The 10,567-nt window shown below is 33.5% G+C and overlaps 1 protein-coding gene across 4 annotated transcripts in view; it reads right to left on the minus strand.

Annotated features, from left to right (window-relative positions):
- The window catches only part of LOC126775352 (serine/threonine-protein phosphatase Pgam5, mitochondrial), a 68,850-nt gene extending 58,762 nt beyond the window's left edge, over window positions 1–10,088 (minus strand). Inside the window, exons 1-6 of one of the 4 annotated variants that reach the window (XM_050497221.1) lie at window positions 9,771–10,088; window positions 9,338–9,516; window positions 8,824–9,041; window positions 7,469–7,599; window positions 6,546–6,692; window positions 1,543–2,992 (exon numbers count right to left, since the gene is read on the minus strand). In XM_050497221.1, coding sequence (XP_050353178.1) covers window positions 2,944–2,992; window positions 6,546–6,692; window positions 7,469–7,599; window positions 8,824–9,041; window positions 9,338–9,516; window positions 9,771–9,937 — 891 coding nt within the window. In that variant the 5' untranslated portion in view covers window positions 9,938–10,088 and the 3' untranslated portion in view covers window positions 1,543–2,943. Of the gene's footprint in view, window positions 1–1,542; window positions 2,993–3,732; window positions 6,693–7,468; window positions 7,603–8,823; window positions 9,042–9,337; window positions 9,517–9,770 lie in introns of those variants that run through there. The other 3 variants (XM_050497220.1, XM_050497222.1, XR_007669872.1) reach the window with 3 other exon arrangements.
- Between the last annotated feature and the right edge of the window lie 479 nt (window positions 10,089–10,567).

Consider the following 10,567-nt stretch of genomic DNA (forward strand, 5'->3'; position numbering starts at 1 on the left):
CATAACTTGGTCCAAGTTACCCGTAATGAAAGCAATTTTTTCTTATTTGGTTCGGTGTCATTACAATAATAACGTTTCATTACAATAATAATGTTTCTGTAAAAAAATATAATGTGATCGGTAATTAATGGTTAGTACGAGGACTGCGTCCTCTTTGCGCTTTCTATATCATGGGCTTTAAAAGTGGTCTCGCTAATTCCAAGTAAATTTATTATACGTGGAAATGTCTGTACAACACCAATTTAAAAATAATAATAATTAGTTATAAAGTAATATAATTTATTTAGTAATCATTTATATTAGAATAAATAATTATTATGTGTTCCAAATCCTGTTAGAACCAAATTATACTGATATACGCAGCGTGCTTATAATGAGTAGCGGCAGAAAAGCAATCACATTAATCGAAAAAAGTCATCAGTGTATTATTTTCTTATGAATAGTTTAAAAACAATATTTAATAAAAATAATACCTATCTCAAAATTAAAAACAAAAAACGCAGATAATATAAAAATACGATATATGTATAAAATAAGATATTTTATACATATATCGTATTTTATTCTAACGGTACACTAGTTCAATTTCAATATTCTCTCATAATTTATCAACCATCAATATCATCAAAATCAATATCAATTCCCGGGCACGACTGCTTACCACACCGCGTTTAACAGCACTAATTTTTGTCGTAATATAAAATGGAAATACTATAAATTAATACGAAAGAATATGTATAATATCAATAGCGTTGCTAATGGTATTTACGGGTGACGTCACACGGTCAATCCCATGAGTTCTAACCTGACAGCATTTGGAACGCATAACATAATATATGAAAATTCTGTAACGAACAATTAAAATCGATAAAATTGTCTGTAGTTTTTTGACATTATTATATCTAATTCAATCTATTAGCTAAAAGACCAATAAAGAACAAAGCTTTATGAATATCCGAAGAAATGTGTATTATTTTAACAAAGCTATTTAAAAGTGAAGAATTTGAAGACGTGAGGTGATCTAAGGACAGTTAAGGAATAGGGGTGTGCGGTAAGACACACACACATATAAATATATATAATATTTAGAACATAAAAGGGCGCTGCTAGAAATCTCAGTAAATAATTTAAAAAATGAGTTAAATCCAGTAGTAGTCCAGTAACAGCCTGTGAATGTCCCACTGCTGGGCTAAGGCCTCCTCTCTTTTTTTGAGGAGAAGGTTTTGGAGCTTATTCCACCACGCTGCTCCAATGCGGGTTGGTGGAATACACATGTGGCTGAATTTCAGTGAAATTAGACACATGCAGGTTTCCTCACGATGTTTACCTTCACCGTCAAGCACGAGATGAATTATAATCACAAATTAAGCACATGAAAATTCAGTGGTGCTTGCCTAGGTTTGAACCCACGATCATCGGTTAAGAATCACGCGCTCTTACCAATGGGCCATCTCGGCTTTTTTTAAGTTACATAAAAGAAGCAGAAATAAATAAAGAGTTAAATAAAAGAACTTATTAGAAATATTTTTTTATTAACATATCAAAATATTTACAATTATATATACATAGCTGAGGATACATTGGTAATAAACAACACGGAACGATTTCCTTATTTATGTTTTACATCAGGGCGTGGTCGATTAAATTCACGATTCATTTAACTTTTTTGACGAAGAAACTTATAACTCCTACTATGTTTAAAAAAACGATCCGTTTGGCTTACGGACAGTTCAATTGTCTAAGCATTTATGCTACTATGCTTTATTGGTAACCTTTTGACCCGTCAGTAGCAAACGGATAGTTGAATAACGCCTCGTAGACAATTTTACTATCCGCAAGCAAAACGAATAATGTCTTAAAATACTAACTCGACATTAATGATACCATTTAATATTTATTGACCATTTTTTTTGTAACTTATTCATTCCCATTCTATTTTTAAATGTCCAAACGTAAAAGTTTTTTTTAATTACTTGTATTTCAAATTAAGGCGATGATTATATTAAATACAGATAACAAAATCCTATACTATATTATGTTATGTAAATTATTGATAAATACTGGCAGTTTAATAGGATATTGGTCATTAGTTAATTATTCCGTAAAATCTTATATACTTGTCGGCGATCACAGTACAATTTAGTAACATCAAGATTACACTTGGATGGAAGGGGGGGAATGAAACGTGGCTGGTGTACCGTTGATTGTCAAACGTCAAACAGGTGGTGAATTGGGATTATTTGACAGCCACACACGTGACCTTGACTATATAATCTGTGTTGCTAGCACAAGTAAAGGCCATTGAAGAAAATAGAGATGTATTTTTGATTGTGAGTTGATATTTAAACTGGAGGCAGGAGAATTTGAGCGATCGTTCAAAATACATCCTGTATTTTATGCTGAAATTAATTATGTAGGCGATTAAAAAATTTTAACATCACGGCTGTGTTATGACTATTAACTGGAGAAAATTCTAATGCTCGATATCATATTTTTTTAATTTAATATGTAACATAAATATAATTTGTAATAAATAAATAATGCAAAATATATTTCTATGGAAATCAGTTCAAAAAAGTATTTTAAAATATATTCTCTAAGCATGACGTTTTAAGAAATTACATTAATTTTTTATAAAGTCTATAGCGTGTCGTCCATTGTTAATATTATTTTCTAATTTAAATAATCAGAAAAGAATTTACTTTTTTCTTACTTCGTCCATATGAAATGGACAAAAAGTTTGCTGTATAACGATCATAGACAATATTAGTTAAAAATAAACAATAGTAATTATATATTTAAAAAAAATATATATATTTTCATTAAATTACGTCAAATTAATTTTACCGTCACCCAAAAGTTTGCAATAAAAAAAAACCAATCCACTTGCTCTTACAAACGAAATCACTCTACTGTGGTTTATAATTTTTATAAAATCTTCGTTTATCGACAGCTCTCTGTGACATTTCCATTGCTTTGTCGATTTGAATTCCTGTTAAACATCGTTTTTGACATAATTTATAGTTTTAAATTGAATTTTAATTACATACATTAATCCAGTGTTGCTGTGTTTCTTATGATTTATCAAGTAACGCAGAAAATATTATAGTGCACAAGTGTGAGTGAACACAGCTACTCTCGATTCCCTCACTCATGATCTATTGTGATGACAATGCCACACGGAGATCATACTTAGGGTAAACATTGCTTGCTCGTTGATACACGAAAGTGTAACATCTTCCTAACTTCGGTTGCTATTGAGAAAACTTTAATACTTGATCTTTTTGATGATTGATTGATTGATTGGACCTGCAATTGGAACCCAGGACCTCAGAAACTGTAGCATTAAATATTATACCACTAGACGGATGATGAATCGGCAGGACAAATGTCATTGTTGAAAAAAAAATGCTTATTGATTTATACTTACTTTATATTGCTTACATATGGTCAATAATCGCCTTCCATATTCGGTGCAGTAATTATACTAAAGATGGCATTTCTATTTTGTCGACATATCGATAGAAGTACAACACTAGATTAACTGATATGTTCACTTAGTATTTACATCTGATACTATTAAAATTACGTACAGAAGAGTTCATTATGAACAAAATTATTGATGTTGTGCGTAAATAATTGCGTTAAATATTATAATTTTATAATAATAATTATAGCCTTTTTGAGATTGTTTTTCATACTTGCACTGTTTCCACCGTGTATTCAAGTAACAGCCTGTTAATGTCCCACTGCTGGGCTAAGGCCTCCTCTCCCTTTTTGGGGAGAAGGTTTAGAGGTTATCCCACCACGCTGCTCCAATGCGGGTTGGTAGAATACATATGTGACATAATTTCAATGAAATTAGACGCATGCAGGTTTCCTCACGATGTTTTCCTACACCGTCAAGCACGAGATGAATTATAATTACAAATTAAGCACATGAAAATTCAGTGCTTGCCCGGGTTTGAACCCACGATCATCGGTTAAGATTCACGCGTTCTAACCACTGGGCCATCTCGGCTTTTTTCACCGTGTTTTCAATTAAAGAAAAAAATAATAATAAATATAATATATAATAAATAACAGTATCCACATTATAATTGGTGGAAAGACTCAATAAGTTGCGGTATGAAGGGTAGTAGGGTGAAAACGAGACGGATATATGTTAAATGAATAAAAAATTGGTTTGCATGAAAGAGACTAGTATATGTTTCAATAGTGTTAAAAACGAATTTACTTATTTCGAACACGGTGGCTTATTTTAATATATCAAGACTAGATCGGCGCACGAGACATGAGATACAATCAGGTGTGTGTGTGTCTGTGTGTTTGTATGAGTGTGTGAACTTCCTCCCTTAGTATTGTAGTGTGGTGGTACAGCAGGATGTGACAAAAGTGTAAAACTGACAATCAAGCTAGCCCGGATTTTTACCTCAGAATTAGTAGCATTATCATAAGACCAATGGGGCAGAAATGAATGCCGAATAAGCAGTACACGTTAATATAGATTAAATAAAATGATAGCAATTTGACGAGCCGGTTGGCGTGGTTGGTAGATACTTGCCTTTTCGTGGGTTCGATTCCCACCCAGGACAGACATTTGTGTGCATGAACATGTCTGTTTGTTCTGAGTCTGGGTGTAATCTATATAAGTATGTATTTACAAAAGAAAAGTAGTATATGTAGTATATCAGTTGTCTGGCTTCCATACCACAAGCTCTGTACAAGCTTAATTTGGGATCAGATGGCCGTGTGTGAAAAATGTCCACGGATATTATTATTATTATTATAGCAATATTATCCCCCAAATAGCAATACGACGTTCAATCACGTGTTTACGCGGAAATCGTTAAATATATTAGTGGCACAGGAATTGACTTAGTTTTTATCGCTAAAGATCTAATATGGATATTCATTTATATGTTATTATTTATATTATATAATTATAATAGTTAGGTGATATGTGGCAATTTAATACTCTGACTAATATTGGGGCTTGAATTATATTTATTTATTTACTGGTGGTAGGGCTCTGTGCAAGCTCGTCTGGGTACCACATTCTTCTTCTTCGTCGTGACACTCTTGTCAGAGCGGTCGTGGTCGCTATGAAGTATTATGTATTATTCGGCGCAGATGTTATTCGCCTCACGCCTTCGCCATATGTCCCTGTTAGTGGTGAGCCTGGTGCATTCATGCAAAGGACCGCCAAGAGTTGTTTTTATTTGGTCGGTCCACCACATACTCATCAGATATTCTACCGCAAAACAGCAGTACTTGATATTTTTGTGTTCCGGTTTGAAGGGTGAGCGAGCCAGTGTATTTTTAGAGGCCGGGGGAGATTTTAGTTCCCAAGGTTGGTGGCGCATTGGTGATGTAAGCTATGGTTAACATTTCTTATAATGCCAATGTCTATGGACGTTGGTGACCACTTACCATCAGGTGGCCCATATGCTCGTCCGCCTTCCTATTCTATATATAAACAAAATCTGCATAGATTCACGTTTTATTACCGAAAATAGCCGTTTTGTATGAAAATGCGTACGCAATAGTTTTTTTTGGCATGAATTCAGCTTTCGCATGTTTATATTGCGTATTATTACTCTTTTATATAAAATAGGTAGGCAGACGGAAATGGACCACCTGATGGTAAGTGGTCACCATCGCCCATAGAAATTGGCGCTGTAACAAATGTCAGCAATTCCCTTCATCGTCAATGAGTCACCAACACTCGCTCAATTCAATCCTGAACACAACATTACTAAGTAATGTTCTTTGGTGGTACATACCCAGACAGGCTTGCACAAAAAGCCTTACTATAAATAAGTAGCAACCAACGTTACATTTAAGCTATAGCGGGTATGAATTGATGCTACGTGCATCCAAAACCACCTAGCTAAATGCGAATCGATGCTAATAGATATAATTCCGGCCTTAATTTGCAGTTATGGATTCCGGGTACCATATAGTTTGACCGCAGCCTTACTACACAACGTTTCCGGTAAACCTCTAAAAACCCCTGAGCTTCGATTGATCTGAGTTTTCGTATAGACATATATATATTACGATATGATAAACGTATGATAATACAAAATAATTGCAATTTCATTTTCATGGTGATGATACAAAATTACGCTTTTTCACGTTCATTGTAATAAATATTGATTTTGGAGAAACAATTTTTTCAATACATTTCGTGTAGTCAGTCGTTTCGACACTCTCGGGAAGTCAGTAACGGGAAGAGTGTAAAACTGACAATCAAGCCAGTTCTTTAGTAAATGAGATAATGTCACAGAATAAATATCACTATATCATATTCGTTATCTGCGCGTCGAAATACATTTGTATACGAAAATTCAGAACACACCAAGATATGGGGCTTTCTGACGTACACCCAGTTTCTTAGAGGGTTAGCTGTCACATGAATATATTCGAACGGGCAACATTAATACATCGCTATTTCATACCCGAGCTACAACTACATACAACAGTCATACATGACATATATACGAATACAATATCTATATAAGATAGCACCTGCTATTTACCGGCTGGTAATGTACTTGGGCTCCATGTGTCCCGTGTCGCTGAGCGCGCGCAGCACGACGTTGCCGTTCGGCAAGATGGACAGCCACGTTATCGAGCCGTGGTTCAGCGATATCCGGAGCCAGCCCTCCGGCGGGAACTGGAGCGCCCTGGAAATTAATATATGGCTATTTACTACCGTGTGCTTTGAGAAACGGTAAAATGATCAATGAACTGCAACTGGTGACGTTAGAGCTGACGAAAGATTTTCTTGTTAAGTCTTTCAACCTATTGATTATTGCCGATTCAAAATTAAAAAAAAAAGTAATTGTATGCGACTTTGTACATTTTATGCCTTAATGTACATAATAAACGAGATAATTCGATAGTTAAGGTAAACATATCGATACCACTAAATCTAAAAATTGTAATCACTAAAGTTAAAAACAACTACAATCCTTATCCATCCATATCAACAAATTTTTGTTTAAAAGTTCAAAATGTCTGAGATATTGAGCAAAACTGTTCCTCTTTAAATTCAAAATGGCGCCTAACGTTCCGGCAGAATTTGGTCGCCATTTTGAAATCTAAGAAAACGCACGGTACTAAACTGTTGTCAAATATCGTACAGTAATTAATTATATGCGTATGTTTTTATTTGGAGAAATTACTATAGAAAGGTATCAATCTCGTTAATCGGTTATTCTTAAAAGAATCTTAAGAACTATGAAAAAGTAGTATATATAGATACGTTGCTAGAAAAAAAAAAAACAAATTGCGATACATGAAATAGGATCCTATAAGAAGTTCCTTGACCTCTGTTGCTAGTTAGAAAAAAAATTACACGCAGGATGTAAAATATTCATAATATACGTTCATTCGATTTAGTTGAAATAGGAAAAAAGTCTGAGTGTGATGAGCGGGCGATGATGCAAGACGAGCTCACTTGCACACGAAGAACCGGATGACGTTGGCGTGGCACACGAGCAGCGTGTAGGAGTCGTGCGCCTGCTCGGGCGGCGCGCGGTGGAAGTACCGCCGGAACGCCGCCTCGATGCGCGCGCTGTCCTGGAAGAACTGCTACACGTGCCAACACCGTACCGCGTTAGTATACTGACCAGGGTTGCCATTTATAAAAATATTATATTACAACTATTAGGTACTTCAAAGTATTACTACGGCACAATTTTTTTTAATTCATTCAAAACATTATACAGGCTACAGCCTGCAGTGTGTACTTTAATTATTATTTTCCCAAATAATGGGTAATTTAAGAGAATTCTTGAGACAAGAATAATATATTTTAGTGGGAGCAACTCAATCATGCTAATGGTAATATGAGATTAAAAACTAATTATATGGTAATGTGGTCAGTACATGGATATTACAATATTTAAGTGAATATTCTAGAATTAGTGATGATAAACAGCAAAACTGGTCAGTTTAAATTCTAAATAACAAAACTAAACTACTTAACGACAATCGTTTGAATCATTATTGAGGAACAACAATAATGATATGAATGGGATGGAACTTTAAACAATAATTACCCAACACTGATAGAGTCATAAAGGGTTATGTTTTTAGTATTTTGTCTATGTAGGTATATACATTCACATATATGTATGTATGTATATCTAATTGCCAGAATTAACTCGCATGCTTGTTTTTTCTGAGTGTTACCCCTTTCTAATTGTTAATTCACACAATCTCACAAATCACAAAAAATCTTTAAAATATTGCAGTACAAGTAACGTCAAGCGAATCATCGACCGCTATTGGATGAAACGCACGTGTCTCAGTTCCAAAAAGTCGCATCCCATTCGTCCCATCATCGCATGATGCATTTTGGTCTCATTCAAAATACAACAATTTTTCTCTAAATTAATTTATGTGATTAATGGTATACTGTTATCATTGTACATTATTATTTTAGGTGTTTGGTTTTTCATACAAGAGCCACTTATGGTGAATTTTTGTGTTAATTGCATAAATCAATATTGTTAGCACTTAACACCTCAACAAAACATAAAATTGTGAGAAACCAGCCCACCATTAAAAGCATTTCCAAAGACAGTTGGCATCAGAAAAGTGCACAGATCCCATTCTCTTTCATCATTATGCATCAACCCAAATTAATGGGTTGATTACAAATGAATTAAAAAATGGAAAGCTCAAAACTGATGGTGATGATGATTGATAATTAATTATATATTTTAAATTGTGTTATATATTTAATGATTTAATATAAATTATTAATGACTGATAACTTTTTCTTAAAAATCATAATCATAAGCTTACCTTTGGCTCAGGTCTCCAGTGCCCTACTGGAGGTTCAGGAGGAATGGGAGCACCTTCCTCGATCAGTTGGCAGTCTTTAACCTCTATATCTTTGGGTAGATGTTTTGCTATGATGGAAGCTGTCTCTTGAGCTCTGGTCATTGTTGATCGAACCAATAGATCCCACTTGATATCTAAATTAGCCAGCCTTTGACCAGTTAGATCTGCTTGCTGTCTGCCTAAAAATTATAAAGGGAATGTTTCATTGTGAAGTACCATGGCACAATTGGGTTTTTTAAATATAATTTTAGGTTTTTAATTAATCAATAAGATCAACCTTTCTCATCTCTGACAACTGTCAAAGATAATTAATACTTATTTTGTAAATTAAAACAATGTAACATTTAAAAAAAAACAATAACTAAATGTATATTCGGATTGAATATACTATAAGCTCAAAAGTATCTTTTTAGCTTAGAGTAGTGTAATGTCATTATTTCAATTATTCGTAATTGATATTTAAAAAAAATCTTACCCAATTCTGTTAAGATTCTCTCCTTGTCCGTTGCTCCCTCTATGTTATACTGACCATGACGTATAAGGAACAAGTGCCTCACTGCTTTGCTCTTTGCTTTTTCAATCTGCTCGTTGTACCTGTTTTCATCTTCTGGCTTGCTTGACCGAACTGGTTTAACGATTGATTCGGGTTCACGACTAAACATATCAATTGCATTACATAGATAGTTCTTTTGATTGAGCAAATAATATATATTGTTTTTATATTTATGTCTATGTGTTATATATAAATTTATAATTTGATTAATTTACACTAGCTATATACACTAATTGTATTAAAAACACATATAAAAGCGAAATAACGATGAACGGACGACTTTTCTGTAGTTGAAAATTTTAATAAGAAATTCATGTATGAAAATTTGTATGTAGACATTTGAAAAATAACTTACTGGTCCCAGTTTTTTTCCCATTTCACACTCGGCGTGAAATTCGTCGTCCATGAATTTTGAACATGGAATATTTTCTCAGATTTACCAATATTATAATAAGCTAAAGTACCACCTACAGCGCCTAAGCCTAACAAAGCTATTTTATTTAGTCTAGAAAACGACGCCATTTAAAAATCTGTTGCTCTAATTCTCACTTGAAACTCATCAAAGTGGATATTGTCCTGCTTGAGTGTTTATTTTAAATTGTTTTTAACGCTGAAACTAGGCCAAGTAAGTAGGTTTAACCTAAAAATACAACAAATGATGATAATTCAAACTGACAACTTCTGTAATCTGTATCAATAATTTGACACTTTTGACTTGACAGTAGAAATCAAGACATTAGTGATGTAGTTATTTCAAAGCATAATGGTTTAAAATGATCGATTAAAACAGTCTTTGTAATAAAGATCTTTTATAAAGATCTTACATTCCGAATTAATTATTATTGCGCTTGATAGGCCATTTATTAAAGCCCTGCGAATCAAGTAAAAAAACCTTATCCAAGAAGGCTTTTACAAGCACTTTTGAATCGTCATGTTATTAGATTTTTAAATATCACCGGTTCATTATGTAAATTTTTCCGACAAGAACCGGCAATAAACTCGGTGATCAGTTTGTTATAAAATCGATACAATTGAATAAAACAACTATTTATGTGCACTTAATATTTATTAACATTGAGGAATTAAATATTACTAATATAGTATTCGTATCCTATTATTTATAAATACAATGGTGCAAATATACTAAAAAAA

Source organism: Nymphalis io, chromosome 18, assembly GCF_905147045.1.
Source record: "Nymphalis io chromosome 18, ilAglIoxx1.1, whole genome shotgun sequence".
NCBI lineage: Eukaryota > Metazoa > Arthropoda > Insecta > Lepidoptera > Nymphalidae > Nymphalis > Nymphalis io.